The following is a 21,628-nucleotide window of genomic DNA, read 5'->3' as shown; positions in this document are numbered from 1 at the left end:
CAGCTGACTCAGTCTAAGAAACTACGATTCACTAAACATGTATCTACACCATGCCTCTTCAGTCACACCAACATTTAACATAACTGTTGAATATTTTGTCTGTGACTGTCTATAATTATGTTTGTCTATGTATGTGCATTGTTTACATGTCACCTTTTTGTTACACAGAATCTTCACAAATAAAAAATAATAATAAAAAGCTGACTCAGTCTGAGGATAATATCCCTGGTTTCACTGAGACAAAAAGGGGGGGTGGGGAGTATGCACATTTATCATTCTGCACAGTGAAACTCAAACAACACGGTGAAGGAACTGTAGGGAAAACACGTTCCCAGTGAAGGGGGGCTTTAAAGAGCAACCCGATACCAGCTGAAACGTGTTCTTGCTGACCTCCAGTGGTTTAACCTCTCACCTTGCTGCAGTGATGTAGACAGGTACTTAAGGGTGGCGCTGCACAATTAAACTCAATTTCATCCAAATCGCAATATGGACTAGTGCATTATCCAAAACACATTCTGAATTAAGTATCGTGGCGAGCCAGAGACGTCCCAGCCTACAAATCGTATCCAACAGACAAAATCCTCGCAAAAATCAATCATTTCTTTCTTTTTTTTTTTACATTTGTATTTTTCAATGAAAATGAGAATAATACAAAAATGACCATTACCCTACAATATCGTGAATCATATCGCAATATTAGTAAAAATAATCACAATAAGATATTTTCCTTATATTGAGCAGCCCTACGCAATGGTGTGTAAGTACACTGTGACATCACTGTTGTGTGTAGTTACAGGTGCAACAGAGCCCACATCTGACCAAAGCCAACAGATTCCACAGGCAGGACATTTGACCAGTGAACGGTTGCCTTTCAGCCAAGTTGCTTGCTAGGGTTGGGAACTGAAATTTGGTTCCAAATTAGAAGCGATGTCAAGAACCAAGTACCCGTAAAAAATAAAATAAAAATTTGGTTCTGCTTATCTGTTGTTCTACAATTACACATGGTGCTCTTTCTGGACTAGACGATGCTGCGTGAAGAGATACATTTGGTTTTGTTTAGGCAGTATGGGTGAGATAAATTAGAGTTGCGAGCACACGAGTCAGCCGTGCACCATGGACCACAGCAACCAAATACTAACAGCTACCAATTAAAACTGCATGAAATGAATTTACCGATTTCATAAACTGTATGTGTACATAAGTGAATTTTAAATATGAATTGTGTAAAAGTTTTAAAAATACGTTTTGTTCTATGAATTTAGCACTGATCTGTTTTCCCCCCCCCCCACCCCTCAAACAGAATCAAGAATCGTTAAGAACTGAAATCGATGACCGGAATGGGAATCAGAATCATTAAAACAATACCCAACCCAACTTCTTGCAGTCCGAATAGGACTGCTTTCACCATCTTACCGGCATATTCCGGGTCCACATGAGGAGGGTAGAAGCGGAAGTTGATGAAGAAGGGGATGGGCATTCCATACTTGAACCACTCCACCACATAGGGCTGGCCGTTCAGGGGGTGGGACACGTCGCATCCCAGGATGACGTTCTCTCCTGCGCGTGATGTCACAAACTGGGGCTCGTCTCGCACTCCGTGGGCACCTGGGTAACAGCATTCACAGGTCAGCCAGCTCCACAATCACAGCTGATCTGCAGCTGTGGCTAAAAGCCCATTTTAAGCCTACACATTTGAGCTACAGATTACCATGTAAAGCAAAACAATGCTTAACTATTTCATTTCAATAGTCAATATTTCAAATTAGTTTCGGCATTTCACACAATAACATTTTAATCTTCAGACATTTAGTGCTCACATTAGTGCCTGTGAAAGCATCTGGTAACCACAGAGCAGTAGGAAAGAGAAGAAAAGATATATAGACGGACATATGTGATTTTACTAACTAAGTAGTGTCAATAGAGAATAGAAATGACTAATTCCTGACAGTAATTACAGTTATTACAGTACCAGTTATTACCCTTAAAAATAACAGTTATTTACTTTTATGTGAATGATTAATCCTATTTCTGGGTGACAACCATAAGACCTACACCAGCTTTCTACTATTGTCCAGTCAACAACAACAACAACAGCACAGTCAGCAAATATGTGCTTTGTTTAAAGGGATAGTTTGTAGAAAATATGCTTATTCATTTCCTGGCAGAGAGTTAGATGAGAAGATTGACATCACTCTCGTGTCTTATCATAAAGACTGGAAACCGAGGGAAACAGCTAGCCGACAATCTGCTGAGCCAAGCTAGCTGTTTCCAATCCTTATGTTAAGCTAAGCTAACTGATGACTGGCAGATATGAGAGTGGTATCTATCTCCTCATCTGTTTGTGATTCCCAAAATGACAAACTATTCCTTCAGGGGCTCTTGACAGTAGTCTAGTTTAACAGAAATGCCACCGTGCACATTAGAGATGGTTCAGATTACAAAGAAATATAGCCAAAGGGTCTTGAGTTTCACCCAGGAGTGTTTGTGTGTGATAACACACATGTGCTAAGCTACAAGTCCCATCACTCAGGACAGCACAGAATGCCAGTGGCAAATCCAATACAGAGCCAAGGCCAATGGGGTGGGAAAAGAAAGATTAACGGCACTTGCAGACTCATGACTCGTGATTTATCTGGCCAGAATCTTTTTCATCTAATTTGTCTGACAGAATGTGGGCAGACAAAAACATAAAAGAGGTAATGAGACAGTAATGCATCTTATGTTCAATAATACTTGGACCTTTAACCTTTTACAAAAAGAATTCCCTGTTAGCTCAGCGATGGAGCAATCTCAGTGAAAGTGTGTAGCTGCTGGACAGCCACATCGATCCCAGGCTAATTACTATGTAGCTCGGCTTCATGAGCGGAAACCCGGCATGGTAGCATTTTACCAGTCGATATGGTTAATCAGATGTACTTGCTGCTCGTCCCTCTGTGGCCTGTAAGGAAGCCAGGCAGGCAGGTACTTTCTCCTGCACACAGAAGATGGTCAACTGCCTGCAATCGCCTCTCATTAGTGAAAGCAAACAGTGTAAGGCGTTGTGTACAAGGAGCCAACAGAACTTTATCTATTACATCTACAAATAACTAAGGCAAGGGCGAACCACCAGTCTTGGTCTGTTATTCCTTAGCGCAGCATAGATGAGAGTCAGTAAAAACATTCCCTGATACTGATATTAATATTTGGGCGTTTAAAACTTTTAATACCTAAATGCAGTGTTTTCTGTGCCTAATGACAGTGGAGTTGTTGAGAGTGAAGACAACATGAACCAAGTTGAATGAAGGTTCCGTTATCTTCCTCTTTTTAGTAACACAGATCTCACAAAGCCCTCTGCTCACTGTGGTCACCAATCCCTATCACAGTACATGACAGAGTGTACATGCAGCGACAGCAGGGATGGTAACAATATTTAATCGTTAACCAACAATGAGAATGTTGACCGATGAATACTATCACTAAACAATATTATTACATTTAAAAAAGTAGTAGTTTGTTACATGGTAAAAGAAAAATAAGCTGTACAAAGAAAAATAAGCTGTACAATCTATTTATAACTGCTAGTTGCTAGTGTAAACTTGTACACTCCAGGGTTTTCCCGGCCATTATAAGGTTTAGGTGCAGCACCCGAGCCGTTTTGGGCAGCACCTAAGTGCAACAAAAGTGATCTAAACAACATTTTTCAGATCTAATAATTGTAGTTTTGTTTTGTCTTTGAGCATTTGGGGTGTTATTTGTTTATTATCTGCTCTAGCTTTTCCAATGTTTTACACACAGATATGGTTATAATAATGGTCCAAAATGATGTGAAAAAGAGATGCAAAACTACCACAAAGGGACACAAACCGACTACAAGGAGACGCCAAATGACCACAAAGACCCAAAACAACCCCAAAGAGAACAAACATTACCAAAAAGAGACTCAACATGACTACAAAGAGACACAAAAATCCACAAAGAGTTACAAAATGTATGGGGGGAAATTTAGCCTAGAAATCTAGACCACCCTAGCAGCAGCAAATGTAATTTGCAGCCAGGGTCGTCTAGCAACTCTCCGTTGGCTTGCGAGCTGGAAAAACCAAACTCTAGTCAGGCCAATCACAACATGTATAGAGTCGGTGGGCGGGCTTAACATAATGACCCAGACTCTGGAAGATTTGGAGTTAAGCTTTTCTTTGAGAAAAGAACAAAGAACGGCACTGAAGTCATTCTTAAAAAAGGAAGATGTGTTCGGAGTTTTGCCGACCGGATACGGCAAAAGTTGAATCTATCAACTAGCTCTGCTACCTTCTTCGTTGCTCTGCCTGGTTGTAGCTCTATCCTATTGCGTGCAGAGGGAATGTGAAAGACAACCGTTTATCCCGCCCCTCAGATTGAGCCCTGCCAATGGTGAGATCCCAGACCAACATCTTGATGTGGGTCTGGCTTGTCAGGCTAGGGGAAATTGTTTTTTTTTTTAATCCAAAAACATTCGCTGGGAAAGGACGCCTAAATCCCCCTCCAAATATGTGTCTTCCACAAAGCTAGGGAAAACACTGCGCTCTTGTTGGTGGCTCTCACAACTGACTGCTGAACAGCACTCACAACGGCCAGCTTTGTGAAACATGTTAAATTAGCTTAAATTAGCCATCCTACACACAGCGTATGCCCGGCAGACACACAGCTGACAACCTCGCAGCTAAACTAAATGATGCGGTAGAGACAGGCTTGGACATACGTTCTGTCTGGACAGCTGCAGTTAAAGAGGGTCGGCTATCAGTCTCATATAAATCTCAATTAGCATGCCTAGGCGACAGCATGGAATATTCTATGTACACAGTTACTGTGAGGAATATAAAAACTTTCAAAAAAGAGCATTTAAGGAGAAGCACGTGACCGGCGGCCGCTATGCTTGCAAGAGACTGAGCTCCTACACTCGCCTCCGCATTTCATAAAATAACTAGGTCTATTACTTTTTCTACGCCAAAACGTTTTGTCTGTTGTCACGGTGACTCGGTGAAAGAGCACGAAAGAGCGGGTCTCGTTGTTGCCTGGGCTGTCTACTCGTTTGGAGAAATTCGCTAGCATGTCTGCGGCTAATGTGAACACGTTCTCTAATATGGAGGAAGTTGTATCCCTTCATGGAGCCTGAAGGGCTACAACGAGCTGGCACTGCACGCTGGGCACGGCTCGGACTCGTTCATCTGCCGCGCTGCCCTGGGAGCGACCCGCGGGGGGAGAGAGTTCAGTTTTGGATACATTTTTACTTCTTCCAACCATATGTTAAATTAAGAGTCAATGTAGATTTACATATTGCAATCATATCATAATCCTACAATGAATCATTGTGAAAATAAAACTTTCTAGATGTTGTGTTGTTACTTTGGCCAGGTCATCATCAAAAAAGAGAATTAGTACATTCATGATTTTGTCCATGTTGATATTAGCTGCTTTATTTACATTTATTAAAAACGTCTGCATTGTTTATCTTTTCATATAGCTGGACGTCTAAACTCTGGGACAAGGCCAAACAGACAGCTTTGTCAAGGCAGTTTGGGCTTCAGATAGCTTTTTACACAGTGGCCATCGTTAATGACACATCGTGTTCCACTATGAACGTGCGGTCAGTGAAGGAGCAGTCGCAGCGGTAGCGGTCGTTGCCGGTAACGTACTCGTATGACAGAGTGCACGGACCGAAGCTTTGTGACTAGCAAGCACTTTCTTACCGCTGCTGCCGTACAGTGTCTTCAGGGTGGGAAATTAACTTTTAACAGTGGCTGGTGGATGCCCAATTTTACCAGCCACTTATATTTTTTACATGCCACTTTTTCCAGAATTCAAATTTATAAAAGAAAGTGCACTAGCATATTTTGAATTGCTTAAAAACATTATTTTTTTTATTAATAATACATATTTTATTAATATAGGCAAATAAAAAGTGATTCAGTTTGATCATATTCTACAGTAATTGTAGGCCTACATGTTTACTGAAGAAAAACAATATTGACTCATCTCTCAGTTACATAGCATTAAACAGTCCCTCCAGGATTTCACGGCCGTTTTTTTGAGATTGTTGTGGCCCAAAATGCCTGATTTTGCGGGAGCTTTTGATAAAAGTTGCGAGAGACAGTGAAAGAAGCCTTTTTGTATGGTTCTATAAAAAACTTATTTTGGGGAGAATAAAACTACTCTGGGCTGAGATTTCCTAGTAACCTTTCCAAAAAGGCTCAGGATGCTGCAAATGTTGGTATAATATGAAAATGGCTGGTGGATTTAAGACAAAAAATTATAATTTATTGAATGAATCAAATGTGAACATATGTGTCAGTGGCTTGTTGATCTTTACATTGTTAGTTAATTTCCTATCCTGGCCTGGGACACACATTCATACGGTTTGATAAAGTACTTATTGGACTTTAACTCATCATTGCACTTACAATAACGAGAGTAGCTGTCCTCAATTTAGGTCATCGTGTCGTCTCATCTCTGGTTTTTCTTGCATCCACCGTGTGCGTGCGTGCGTACGCGGGCATCAGTCGTTGGGGGAACTGAGCAGCAGAGAGCTGACAGGATTAAAACAGCAACAGCTTTCAGCGACTGAAAAAACGTCACAGCGTACATTGATGTTAAAATGTATACAGGTTGGCAGGACGGTCTGAAATGTTTTGCACGGTCTTTGGCTGTAGCTACGTTTTGTCAACGCGCCACTTCTCTTCTCAAAAGTACCTTCTCTTTTTCTTTACTTCGCCCTCAACAGTTTGTACATTCAAAGCTACTGCCTACTCCGCGGCGGGCCTCTTAACACCGGGGATATGTAGCCACATTTTTTTAACCGATAATTTCCCTTTCGTCTGTACCTCAGCTCAGCTACATGGTGTCACGGACTAGCACTGAAAACTACTCGACAAAAGTCTGGAGTTGACGGAAATATGCGTGGTCAAAGCCCCGGCTGTGAACGGTTTCATTTCCTATAAGTTCTTCATAATAAAAGTCCTCCGTTATTTTGGTATTTGAATGTTTTTTTATTATGAAGCAGCAGACTCTGGAAATGTTGGGGATTAATTAGGAGTAATGTAACGCAACTCCTATAAGCATTGTGCATTGTTACTTTACAATCCACTCGCCACTGTGGCTGGTAAACAAGGCAAAGTCACCCGCCACTTTGAAAAAGTACCCGCCATTGGCTGGTGGCGGGTGCTAATTTCCCACCCTGACTGTCTTCCTTGAACATGCGCTGCAGAAGCAAGCACCCGGCTCCCTCAATTTGAGGCACCAAGTACTAAACAGCTTCCCGTCTCCACCCTTTTCCTCTTGTCCTTTCATGCCCAGCACCATTTGTTTTTAACTCCTTTCTCAACTAAAGCTGTACCTACATGCTCCAAGTTTGATAAACTTTGCCTCCATTTTCTTTAGCCGCGTTACCACAGAGACCACACCGGTGTGCCAGTTTAGCTGGTGATCATGTTAACTGGTGATATTTGCATTAAATCAGTGAATATTCAACAAGGCCCTGCCCTGCGTTCTGCTCTGCCTCCGCCCCTCGAGTGCCAGAGGCTCACATTTTCATGAAGTGTTTGCAAGTGAGACAAAATAATGGATATCGCTGAAAACATCACCAGTTTATGTGTAATACATGTCCGTTTAAGCATTATCCACACAATACACTAGAATATATAATGTGTACAAAAGTCGGTATAAAAACTATGTATTTTTGTTCGTAAAATTGTAGGCAGGCTACTTAGTAGGCCAAACCTCCGGGACCTCTTAACCTGGGACCCTGGCTGTCATCAGGTCAGCTGCTAGCTGCTATCATCCTCGTTTTTCCTATTTTCACTATTTGAATGAAACATGGCCTAGAAACGTAAAAGTGCAGATAACTGCTCTCTATCAAAAAAGAAAGTAAGGCTCTATCTCGAGAGTTACCTCATCTTCGGTTCGGGTGAGGGGGTCAGCTTTTCTTAGACATGAGTAGGGGGGGCGCCAAGGAAAAAAGGTTGGGAACCACGGCACTAGAGATCTAGCTGGGATTCGAGCCTTGGATGTCATGGACAAAAGAGTTGACAGACTAACTTCTATGTCATCTATACCACTACACTACACATCACTGAAATGAATTTGTGATTTCTATCTATATATTGGACTTTTAGTCTAAGTTAACACAGGTTAACATATGAGAGAAATATACGCCCATGTTAACTAGTGATATCACAATTTAACATGGGAAATGGCAAGCCTCGAAACATTAAAGTAGGTTCATCTTTGCCTCACATACCAAAACCTAACTGATACAACAAACTAGCATGACCCCACTTAACACTTTATTCCGTTAAATACTTTAAGCCCTGGGGACACCTAATCAGACTCTAAGGAATGATGAATGCTGGCTACTCAGTCTACAATCTATAATTTTGAGGACACTTAATCGGGCTGAAAAAAAGGGAACATGATGAATCCTGAGGATGCGCTAAGTTTCATAACTACGCTTTAAAAGGACACTTAACCAGACTGAAGGTACATGATAAATACTGGCTGGTAATCCTAAGGATACTGTATGTAAGTTTTGGAGCCAAGCTTAAAAGGGACACTTAACCAGACTGAAAATACATGATAAATGCTAGCTGGTCAGTTTTCAGTTTGTTTGTTAACAATTAAGCTAGACGGAAAGAACATGAGGGATACATCTGTTCAGCTCATAGTCTGCTTATTGTTCCAACTAGATTGGTCTTTTTTCACACAGCTTAGTCCAGAAGTTGTTTGAATGTGTTTATAATACTGTTCATGTTTAACATAAACATAAGAATTCACTAGACCCGTTTCAATTAACCTGTGACTTAAGACAGGAGTTGTAGTTTTGCGCAAACTGCGTTTGATGTGGTCACACATCTTACAGATAGGGGAGGGGGCCTTCGGTCTCAGAGGGTTAGGGGATTTATTTTACTTTTTATGTTTTTGTCACACCTTGCTCAGAGCTAACAGTTCAACCTTTGCTACAGATTTGTCAGCAAAATCCAGTAGGGTATTCGGGACACGTATGCGTTTCAATTTTGAAGATGGCTGAGCTTTCAGTCCTTTCAGTCATCATCAGGGGGCTAAACGGGCCGATCAAACAAGCTAAATTCCTGGATTATTTAGGAAGGAAAACATAGACGTGGCACTTATACAAGAGTCAAACTTACGTAAAAGAGATGTAAATCGTCTACAAAATAAATACTTTAAGGTTGCTGCCTCATCTGGTGACGACACCAAAACCAAGGGCTCCATCATGTTGCTGTCACGAAACATTCACTAATTATAGGGGGAGACATGAATGCGGTACTAGATTTAAACCAGGATAGATCAGGGGTCAATCACACCAAAGCCCAAAAACACATATCGGACATGTTTAAAGCAGTTGTGGAATCCCACCATCCTACAGATATATGGAGGATGCATAACCCTACTAGCAAGGATTACACTTTCTTTTCCACACGTCACCTCACCCACTCCCGCATTGATTATATTTTGTGCTCCAGTGAGCTTAAGGCAATGTTCCACACGATAGCAATAGAACCAGCAATTCTGTCTGATCACAATGAGCTGATAACCACATTCCGTTGTGATATGTTAGGAGAAAGATCTAGGAGATGGCAATTTAACAATTCCCTTCTCCAGAACACAGATCTTTTTTTTTTTTAGTAAATTTTTTGGCCATTTTCAGCCTTTATTTCGATAGGACAGCAGAAGACATGAAAGGGGAGAGAGAGGGGGGAATGACATGTAGCAAAGGGCCGCAGGTCGGAGTCGAGCCCGCTGCGTCGAGGAGTAAACCTCTATATATGGGCGCCCGCTCTACCAACTGAGCTATCCGGGCGCCCAAATACAGCTTTTGATACAGAGTTTAGAGCCAAGCTGGCGGAGTTTATATGAATCAATACTGACTGGCAAGCCACTTAAGGATTTATTAGAGATTTCACATCTTCCTTTGCGGTCAATTTGAAGAAAAAGAGAGAGGCAAGGATTGCGGAGTTGGAAGAACGTTGTAAATCGTTAGAACGTCTTTAAAGACGTGTTTTTCTAAATCTACACATACTCTTTTAGTCACAAGTCGAGCAGAGCTAAATGAGTTGCTAAGAAGGAGAGCTGAATTCATAATGCACAGAGTGAGGCAAAATTACTATTTTAATGGTTGCAAACCAAGCAAATTGCTTGCTCTGAAATTAAAACAAAGCGAATCCAGAGCGGCTGTCAACAGCATCCGCACAGACAGAGGTATCTCAACGAATCCCAAAGATATCATCACCACTTTCCAATCCTTTTATTTAAAGTTGTATGAATCCTCCGGCAATCCGGATCCGACACAGTGCCAAAAGTTCCTGAAAGAGCTAAACCTGCCTCTTCTTGACCCAGAGGCGGCAGAAAACTGGGTCAACCTATAACGTTAGAGGAACTTAAATCAGGGTTAAAAACAGCTAAGAAAGGGAAAACACCGGGGTTGGACGGAATTCCATCAGAACTTCTGCTACAATACTTTGACATACTAGGACCTACCATCTTACAAACTTTAACCTCGGCCATAGAGAGGAGCACCTTTCATCAACAAACCAACATTGCACTAATTTCGGTCATTTCCTCATTGGGACGGACATTAAGCTCTATTCCAAAGTCTTGGCACTACGCCTAGAACGCTTTATTGAGAAGCTAGTCCACCCCGACCAATCAGGATTTATACCAAAGCGTCACGCTGCAGACAATATACGCAGATTATTCCATGTAATAGAAGAAGCCAAAAACCAAAACAACGGCAGCAGTTTTATCACTGGACGCGGAAAAAGCTTTTGACCGCCTAGAGTGGAGAGTAGCCCAAGCCATAAGACAAAATAAAATATGTAATGTCCAGATTAAATCCAATAGCAACTCAATATCGTTATTTGCAGATGATGTTTTGCTGTACATCTCTGACCTTGAGGACCCAAAAAGATCTTTAACGAATTTGGCTCAATCTCCGGCTATAAAATCAACTGGAATAAATCTAATCTTCTTCTGCTGAACAACGGACAGGTGAATTCAGCTATTAGTGATACAATACCAACCCAAAGCAAAATTACATATTTGGACATCACCATTCACACATCGCTACAGCAAGTTGTCCAGGACAACTATGAAACTATACTAAGCAGTGTTCAAAGAGATCTGGCCAATTGGTCTGCGCTGCCGGCATCGCTACGGTCCAGGATTGCTGTCGTTAAAATGGACATAGTTCCTTGTGTGAATTTCTTAAATACAATGATCCCCTTACCCCCACGAATACATTTCTGAAATAAACTTGATACCATAATTCGGCAGTATATTTGGAATTATGAATAACCTAGGCTAAAATACTCTACCCTGCAACGTACCACAAACACGGGAGGCCTGGCCCTCCCCAACCTTAAAATGTATCACAGAGCCTTTCAGTTACGGGCCCTCAGAATCAGTGTGGATGGACCCCTCATCTACAGTCCCATGGAGAGAAATAGAGCAAAACCTCACTGGAAGTCTAAGACTGCAAGACCTTGCCTTTACAGGTGTGTGTTCAAAAAAGTGTATGCTAGCCTATGGCCCTATTATCACCAACACATTGACCAACTTTAAACATGTCGAGGAGCAACTATGCTACACCAATGAGTGGCATTTGAACACCCCAATTTGGCACAACATACACTTAATGTCTGGTAACAAACCTTTTGTTTATAACCAGTGGAGTGACAGAGGCATTATACTCTAGACCAGCTATTCAATTATGAAGGTATGTTACGTTTTGAAGACCTGAGAGCTAGCTTTGAGGTCCCTAGGACATCCTTCTTCCTTTATCTTCGCTTAAGATCAGCCCTAAAATGTTATGGAGTACCATGGGAGAACAGTCTTGAGATGCACCCAATCATTAAATGGCTTGTTGATTCTCCAGTGAGAGGATTAGTGTCCAGGATTTATACTAAACTGATGCAAGTATCTGTAGGAGAACTCCCAATATTAAAGAAATGGGAGCGAGAGCTGATCCCGGAGGGGAACGTAAATTAATTGGGAGACAGTTTGGGACATTTCCCACTGTTCCAAGAACCCAAATCATTAGCAGATCCACCTCAACATATGCCATAGGACATACTGGACTCCTCAGAAGAGATACGTTTCTAAAGCCATTCCTACTCCCTATTGCACCCTGAACAAACTGGAACTTTCTTGCACATGGTCTGGGAGTGTGAACAGGTACCTGAGTTTTGGAATAAAACAACATCAATAATATCTGATGTGATAGGATGTTGAATTCCTACTGACCCGATTGTCTTCTTACTTAATGATGACTCTAAACACCTGCTTGGGAGACAGAAGAAAATTTGGCTAGCTGGATCAACCGGGACCAAGAAAATGATAGCGCTGGCTCCCCCCACACTCGCTTTGTATAAAACAGTGGTTGGCGTATTTTCTGGACATAGTTATTCTTGAGCTCTCTACAGCAAGGATTAACAAAGCCAAATCATCGACTATAGACCTATGGAAAAACACAGCAGCACAAATATCAGACCTGATGACCTCAGCATCACAAGAACTAGAGGAGAGTGACTAGGCAAGGTGGGATTCCTGTTTCCTGTTTATGTTTTTACCGTAGAGGGTGGGGGGTGGGAGAGGGTTGTTGTTCTTGTTCAATTGTGTTTGTCTGTTCTATATGTTCAAAAATATAAAAAAAAAAACAATAAAAAATTGATCTTAAAAAAAAAAAAGAGCATTTAACAGAAATGCATGAACCGGCGCAGATCTCATTATCAATCAATGAAATCTTTCCAAAATAATATCAAATGTAAAATTCACCAATGTATGCATTAGTCGGCTATAAATAAATAGCATCAATTTGTTTGTTTTTTCTTCAGTTGAGAAAAAAATGGGACGCTGCAATAACACATGGCCCAGAAGGGCTTAGACAAACAGTAGGAGGAAGATAAATACAAGACTCATTGAAAGCCGAATGGGACAGTGAGGCAGTAATAGACCTCAACAGTCCCTAAGACTTCTAACATTACAAAACAAACTTTTGAAAACAGGTGAGCGCTTTCTTATTAACAATAAAACAGCGGGACAAAATTAATGACTTTAATTTTGTCAATTTTAATGTACCTTGGCTCATGCTCGTGAATAAAATATTTAAATCCAGACCCCTGCGTGATGTTGATCGGTCTCATATCTTTACATTTGAACCGTGTCAGTTTGTCTGTTATCGCCTGGCAGACAGCTGGTAAGCCCCGTGATGAGGCAGAAAAAAAGTCATTCTTGCCCGTTTTTAGCGGCAATTCCTCGGACACATCGCCTAGCTTGTCAGGGTGTAACGTTATCAGGTGTGCCCTCAGGTCGCTTTCCGCCATTTTTGATAGTATTGTGATGATGATACCGCGTGGATGTACGTATTAAGGGAACGTGTACGATTGTGATACGATTCAAAAACGTTATTGTTCATCAGACTAAACAAAAGCATTTCATTTTCACATGCGTGTAAGCCAAGGCGACGAGAAAGGCAAGATTGCATATAAAACATTTAAAAAATTCATAAAAAAGCAATATTCGAATAATAATTTTAGCATTCGAATAGTATTGATTTTTTTAATATTCAAATTATATTCGAATTTCGGAATTCGTTCCAACAGCCCTAGTCTATGAGCAGGACTTTGATACCGCGGCTCCACCGCCCGATCACTACTGTGCAGACTCTGGCTCCAACATTACAAGATGGCAACGCCCGTACCCGGGATATTTGGGCTTCACTTTGTACAGTTGGAGCAAGTGGAGTCGCGTCATCCATCTTTGTACACAGCCTGTGGTCCATCAGCAGAGGTGCTGTATGTAACAGCTAGAAAAAGGTCAGGAAGAACAGCTTAAAGGATGACATTCTGCTGATCTTCAATCCCAGCACTTGATGTGTCTCTATTTTGCAATTACCAGGATGTGCTCGATGTGGAATAGAGCAAACAAATTACATTGCTGTAATAATTTAATATTAAAGGCCAGCCATAAAGTGTTAACCCAAATGACATGTCTTGACTTGACAGTTTGAGCATTCAAATGCATTTTAAGGCTGCAGTATGAAAGCATGAAAGGCCTCCACAGGCACCTTGAACTGAGGTCAATATGACAAGCAAATCATTATCTAGGTTTGTGAATTCAAAGTGAAATGTAAACTAACAAATACCACAAGGGCTGTGTTTCCCCAAACGCAGGGCTGAGAGGTACAGCACACATTAACCATTTCAACAGCACTGCAATCACTTTGTGCAATACAATGGAATATGAATATCTCTGAATACATAATCACCATCAAAGGCCTATCATTTCATACAGTATATAGCCCTCTTATGCATCATACAGTATGTAGAGTATATTACATCACTGAGAGGCTGTGTGTATCAGAGGAAGCCTGTGGATTTCTGATTTGATGTGCATGTGCTCTCATGCTTGCCAGCAGGACCAGATAATAACTGTGCTTTTCCCAGTGGTGAACTCCCCTCACTACCCCACCCCCTCACTCAGACACACACTACCTCAAGCGGCGCTATGCGTTGATTGGCTGCTGGTGACATCATGGCAGATAGCACAAAAACAGGCCCCTTGGAAGGTATGACTTCACTGTTAACTGATGAGAGGGAGAGAGCAGAACACAGAGAGAGCGAAGCCACAGCTAATTTGCCCATCCACACCCATAAGGGTCGAGCTCAGTTACAATCAAAGACCCAGGGGAGGGCAACACACACACACACACACACACACACACACACACACACACACACACACACAGTAAGTGTGTAAGCAAGGTGGAAGAGGGAAGGGGAGGGTATGTTTGCTGGGTATTTGTGATTGTTGCCAGGAGTACCGTAACACTTATAATGTGTAATCAGGGTGCTTTGAAGCCACCATCAGATAAAAAATGTATTGTGTTGCAATATTAGTTCAGGGGAGATGCCACGAGTGAGCAAATAGATTATCAAAACATTAGCGATTAAATATATATATATATATATATATATATATATATATATATATATATATATATAATATGGAAACATGTAGTTTGCCAAAGTGTTCACTATTTCCCCCAGTCACTTGAGCCATTTTCATCTTAAAGGAACACACCACTGTTTTTTTGAAATAGGGTTACTCACCGTCTCCCCTAGATGTAGATAGGTGGGCAAACGCATTTTTGTCTCAGTGTATGCATTGTCTTAGTCCGGCAGTGCTGCCGCTAGTTTAGCTTAGCATAGTGAATGGAATCCTTTGTTGCCGGTTAGCATGTTGTGAGTAAAAGTGAGCCAACAAAAAAAACAAAAACCTAATTACTTCTTGTGGCCTGCGTATTCACGAGTACAAATAGCAATGCAGATTAAGACTAGGTGATTTCCTAGGCAGATCTTGACTTGGGACTATATTGGGGCGAAGCACAGCCGAAGCACTGCTACTTAGGCGCAGAGATATCACCCAGCAACTCTGTGTGAGTACAGGTCTACAATAAGGGTCGATCTATCCTGTAAAATAACCATGCGTCATGTTTACAATAATCACTTACTCTGTGGACAGCTGTTCATTGGGTCCCTTCGGCGTTTTTTCCAGTTGACTTTATCGCACCGAAAAAAAAGTTGAGGACTGCAGGATGGATCAACGGCGAGAAATCCTCGGTAGCTGTGACACAACTGTGGGCACGCTCATCTTGATCTGACATGTTGAGCCTGGTCATCAATGGCAGTACCTTGTCCCACTCGCCACAGCACAGACACTCTATTTCAGTCGGCATAGGTTGGCATATTCCCCCACACTCACACCACCAGTTCATGTCCGGCTCTCATCCTCACGTCCTCAGGTCCTCAGGCTGTTGAGCGATTGCAACCTCCTCCTGTCGTTGTATTTCCAAAGCACGCAGCTCCTCTTCTGAAAACTCTGGTTCGTAGAGGTATGCTTCTGGATCTTCACTGTCTGAGAAGTCATCCTCTTCGTCTCTCACAAAATCCACCGTGTTCATCGCTATTCACTGTCTACTGTAGGAAAAATAGCCAGCTAATATTCACGCCGGTATGTTGACGGAAGTTGGGGGGTTTCAAGTGCTGCGTGATATCTCTGCGCCTAAGTAGCAGTGCTTCGGCTGTGCTTCGCCCCAATATAGTCCCAAGTCAAGATCTGCCTAGGAAATCACCTAGTCTTAATCTGCATTGCTATTTGTACTCGTGAATACGCAGGCCACAAGAAGTAATTAGGTTTTTGTTTTTTTTGTTGGCTCACTTTTACTCACAACATGCTAACCGGCAACAAAGGATTCCATTCACTATGCTAAGCTAAACTAGCGGCAGCACTGCCGGACTAAGACAATGCATACACTGAGACAAAAATGCGTTTGCCCACCTATCTACATCTAGGGGAGACGGTGAATAACCCTATTTCAAAAAAACAGTGGCGTGATCCTTTAAAGACATTACCTTTTAGGTAAATACATTTCCTTCCCATTGTTTTCTCATGTTATAATCTCCCTCATAATGCTCTACACTGCAATTCGAAAATACTGTGTGATTTACGAGTGATATTTGATTTCAGGTCTTGGGGTGTCAAAGACAAACTGTTCTTTCTCTGTTATATGACAGTATGACAGGATATATATCAGTATAACACTATGTGACAGCACAGACAGGCGTATTTCCACAGTGAAGCCTCACAGAAAACTGCATTTCTACATTTATTCAAGGTGACAAACGAGACCGTGCATGTAAATTCAGTGAGATGCAATGAATAAACAATACAATTATGACTCATTACCAAACACACAAAACACTCTAGCATACAGTACTATTTCAGCTGAGACTCTCTGTTGGCACTTAAAACCCTAAATATACTCAAGCGTGTCCCATCCCTGTCTCAGCTGCTCCCCTGGCTCCATTGGGGCTCTGTCTAGCAGGGACAACTGGCCCACTCTGCTAAGTGCCAACAAAAATGAAAAATAAATGAGATTTTTACACAATATAACATGAATTATTGATGACTATAGCAAGGTCAGTACATTATCATACAGCCTATTATTCTTGCACCTGCACTTGGTCTTCCTGTATCTTATTCCAAAGTTGAAATCAGAGGTGGCTACAGCCTTGTGAAACGAATGGAGTTTGTGTATGAAAGCTCAGTAATTCACACAGAGTGTGTACTGTAGTAGAACATTTCCTCTTTCTTACTGTCACTTGGCCTTTAAACTCCTTTAAACATCTGCTACCAAAATATGGAGGCTTGAATCGTGTTATGCAACGGCTACGAAGGCATTCACAGCATGAGTTGCAAATGTCAAATAGCAAACAATGAAAACTAAGATTTATTTGCTTTGTTTGAAACGCTGACGTTAGCATGTGTGTCACCAGAGGATCAAACCATTCACTCATTCTTGTTTCAGCAGATTTGATTCTCATCTTAGTACATTACATATTACTACGCAGCAGCAGATTATAAGTAAAGCCCACCCTGTTACTACGTATATATTAAACAGTTTCCTTCACTTAAATAAAGTGGTAATTAAACAGACTGCTAATAAGATGACTGAGCACAACAAACAAAAATCTCTGCATTTATAAGTCCAAAGAGGGACTTTTAAAAACGGCATCAAAATAGTCTCCTAACCCAAAAGCATTAGAAGAGGCCATTAAGAGCTTGTAATCCCCTGTGTGGGATCAAAGAGAAGTACAGTTTTAGATCAATAAAGCAAAATGTGCAAAACCATATGAACTAAAGTGTATTGCATTGTGCATTCTTGCAGGAAGAAATCATCTATTTGGGAAGAGCAGTGACTGAAAACTGGTGTGTGTGAAGCTCAATTTGAATGGAAAGAAAACCAGAAATCAGCATCCAGAAAGTCAAATAATTTATGCCTAAAAGCTTAGGGAAATTGTCAACTTGTGCTACAACCCTTTGATATACGGGTGGCTTAAAACACTAATGCTACACCAAAGGGTGGGAGACTTGACCTAATTCTGAAGCAAGCACCCTCATCATTTTGAACTCACAGGAGATCTTCCCAGGGTGCAGAGGCATCTGATCCCTCCTGCATCACATGTGGAGCTAGAAGTAGCAAAGCTAGAAGTTATGTTGGTGGTAGCCTTGCTATTGTTACACTGCAAACATTTGTGAATAGTTTGGACAGCAAGACGACAGGGTTGACTTTTAAAGGGATTTAATCCTGGATGCAGTTTCCATTTGTTGTTAGTGTATGCATGCAAACAGCTGAAGCCACTGGTCAAGTTGACTCTGTCTGGTGTCTGTCAGACAACAACTTTAAACTTCAGCTCAGCCAGTTCTATCATGGCGTTGCTGTCAACATGTGTCGATGTTCACTAAGTATTTTGTCCATTAATCCTGTCCTTCACCATGACCCACTTCCTGGTGCTGATGCTTATCTTCTGTGTCCTGACAAATTCCTGAATGAAATTCAGATTTCAGTGTTCTCTGACCATAGACTGTAAAAAATAATGGACAAAAAAATAATGGAAGAAGCTTCCACGTCTTATAAGTGAAGCCAATGTGGAAATGCCTTAAAGCTGCATTCTATCTAATTTCCAGAAGGGGGCGACTCCACTGGCTCCAAAAAAGAAGTCTGTTTCTGTAGAAGTCTATGAGAAAATGAGCCTTGATGAGCTACTTCTCTTTTTTGTTTATAGTTTCTTGTTCATTACAGCATGATTTATTTTTGGCAAAATTATGGTCCCGTTTATTTTAAAATAGACGATAAAGCAGGGCTTTAGTAACCGTCAATCAGGACAGAGGCCTAGCGAGGCACTATGGACATTAAAATAGACCTGAACTTGTTTTTGGGTGTTGCCAATGTTTTTATCTTAAACTGACCTTCTCACTGTGTGTTTTCCCTTCAAAGGTAATTGGAACATTTTGGTGGCGTTAAAATGTCTTGTCAGCTTTCTGCCAACCAAGCTAGCAAGCTACTGCTAGCTTTAGCTGGTAATTTTAGGGATAGGCTGCCGATTGTCTGTGCTGACATACATGCAGATGAATGGCGCCAGTACCCGAAGGTCCGTGTTTATCTGCCGGATGACTCGCTTCAGAAGGGTTAAATATCAGCAACTTTCCCTGTTTAGCGTTTAACTTAGCACAGTGCCATTGCAATAATAAACTCCCCAGCTCCATCCTCTTGTCAAAAATGTTCACATCCAGTTGCAAAAAACCCTGTATCGCCAAACTCGAGGCATTAAAATGGCAGTTCACAAACCAATGGGTGATGTCACGGATGCTACAGCCACTATTTTTACAGCCATGTCTCTGACACAGGGCAGAACGCTCCAAAGATCCTGTAAATAGCCAAAGAAATAACTGCTGATGAGAAACAACCTTATCATCCCTCAGCAAATATTCAAATATTGCTGCTGACAAATGTTTTAATGGTGTCTCATTGGCCCTTGGCCTTTTAGGTTTACCCTGCAGCCCCCTCTGCATGCTTCCTTTCCCAACCTGAGATGTCCTACGATTGAAATTCATTACGTGTGGCATTTATTGTGGCGGCAGGAAAGCTAAACAGAGCAAATGGTTCAGACAAGAATAGGTGAAAACAGGCAAAGTCAAACTGAAACGGCCATATTTCAAGGAGCAAAGTTTAGATCAGCATTGGAACTTTAAAAATCCTTCCTGAAGGCACATATTAATTAATGGTGTTAGCTGTATGCATGGGGGACATAATAGACTATCAGCCTGTTTCAATTAGACATTGTGTAATTTCTTTTTTGACTACTGACACACATTCTGTGAGGGTAAAGTACAGGCCAGTGGGGTATTATGACATGTAATTTCTGCATCTCACATTTAAAGCTGTGTTTCATTTAAACATTGCTCCATATATACGATTTGTTTAACACCAATTATCAACATCTAGAGGGTATGACAGTTTCCACACCTGTTTTATTTTTGCTAAATCAAAATTTTAGAAAGTAAAATACTTGTATTTATCTCCATTTTAATCAAAGACATATGCATTACTTTTGCAGTATCACAGTCCAAGAAAACTGCAAGTAGGCATGTTTTTAAATTGGCTTCAACTTTTGAACCTGTTGCAGGCTTCTACCTAAGAGTCTTAGATTTTGTGTGTGTAAAGAAGTGATTTTGAGCCTCTTACCTCCTGTTGACTGGCTGGAATTAAGGGCAGATGGCAGAGGGTGGATCATCAGATCCTCAAGTTCAGCAATGCTCACAAATAAGCAAGGGCAACTCAGTGATTAAAATCAAACCAATATTGACTCCGTACACAGTACTTGACGAACAAGCCTCTATTTCATCTTGATGTCTGTCAGTGATATATTTAACAGCCACAATTTTCACACTGCATCTGCATATGATTTCTTAAACATTTTTTTTAAATTTATTTTGTATTACAGCTGCAGTATGCAGCTTTGGTTAAAATGACATAGGTGTTGCATTGTGTGTGCTACAAAGGTCTTGTAAAAGCGGAGATAGTAAAAGTGTTGCTGTGTTCAGCTTTAACTGACACTCTTGCTGCCGTTTAGATGAAGGTTCTGTGTTCTCTTCAGGCGCTTTTACACCTGACTTGCTAAAATTGAATCAAACTCCTGACACATCTACACCCTCGGTACAATTGGTTTGGGAAGGTGAGAACGCCCTAATCAACTCGGGGCTGCCACAGAGAGTGAGTGTTGGAGCCCTTCCAAGTGAAAACTATGAGGAAAAACTAATCGGAATAAATGCTGCTCATTATGGGCTGACTATGGAGAGATGCATTCTTGTCAGGAATAGTGTACACAGACATGTTGCATCTGTTCAGCTGTCAGCATGCATTACAAGCTTCAGCCTGCCTCACTTGCTTTCCTTGCAAAGAAACTAGGAACAGGTCATGATAACATTTCATCACTTCAGGTATTCCTTGTGCATCCGATTGTCCCCCCTCCCCACTCCCCCGCTGGCCTGCACTCACACTGCAATAAAACAATCAGGGCCAGAGCACGCTTACGTCATTACATTGCAGGACTCACCAACTCCAATTCCCGTTCATCTGTAAGATAAAAAGCAGACCTGGGCACGTTTAGAGATCACACTGGTGGGGACCGGCCCACCTCTTTCAAGCGGGCCCAGTTAGTCACAGTTAGGCAGGACAGGTTTAGCGTGCCGTGCCCGGGCATAGCATGACGTGATCACACTAGTCAAACGAACCGGACTTTGGAGTCAAACGGGCACGGATCAACTGGGCCAAGTGAGAGTACACCCTTATGCATACGGGATAATTGAAAACCTGATCACTTAGCAATAACTGCAATCAAGGCCCACATTTAAAAACCCACAATAAAACCACAACAGACTGTAGCGCACTCATGTCACATCACTCCACAACCAGTTGGATCTGTTTAAATACATTGTCTCATCTTATCAAACATGTTCAAAACTGTCTAAAGTCTACAATCCAAAGTTAAGATTGGAGATTCATTCTTGACCTTTTGGATAGGTATCTGCGTCTCCCAAGGCCAATATGGTCGAAAGCTCTGGAAAAGGCTAATTGTACCTTGTGTTTAGAATATTTAGGTTTAGGTTAGGTTTGCGATGAGCAATGATTTGATTTATCAACAGCCAGTAGATGTATTAGCACAGCTATGGAAACGGTAAAGACTATTACTGTAGTGGTACA

General features: G+C 41.4%; 1 protein-coding gene across 1 annotated transcript in view; it reads right to left on the bottom strand.

The window, feature by feature from the left end:
- igsf9bb (immunoglobulin superfamily, member 9Bb) overlaps positions 1-21,628 on the bottom strand; it is a 133,397-nt gene that overhangs the window by 93,293 nt on the left and 18,476 nt on the right. Inside the window, exon 2 of the mRNA XM_078266574.1 lies at positions 1,414-1,605. Within this exon, the coding sequence (XP_078122700.1) occupies positions 1,414-1,605 (192 nt within the window). The remainder of the gene's footprint in view (positions 1-1,413; positions 1,606-21,628) is intronic.

Source organism: Sander vitreus, chromosome 13, assembly GCF_031162955.1.
Source record: "Sander vitreus isolate 19-12246 chromosome 13, sanVit1, whole genome shotgun sequence".
Taxonomy (NCBI): Eukaryota; Metazoa; Chordata; class Actinopteri; order Perciformes; family Percidae; genus Sander; species Sander vitreus.
Note: the sequence above shows the minus strand (reverse complement) of the source record. Positions and strands in the feature narration are given on the sequence as shown.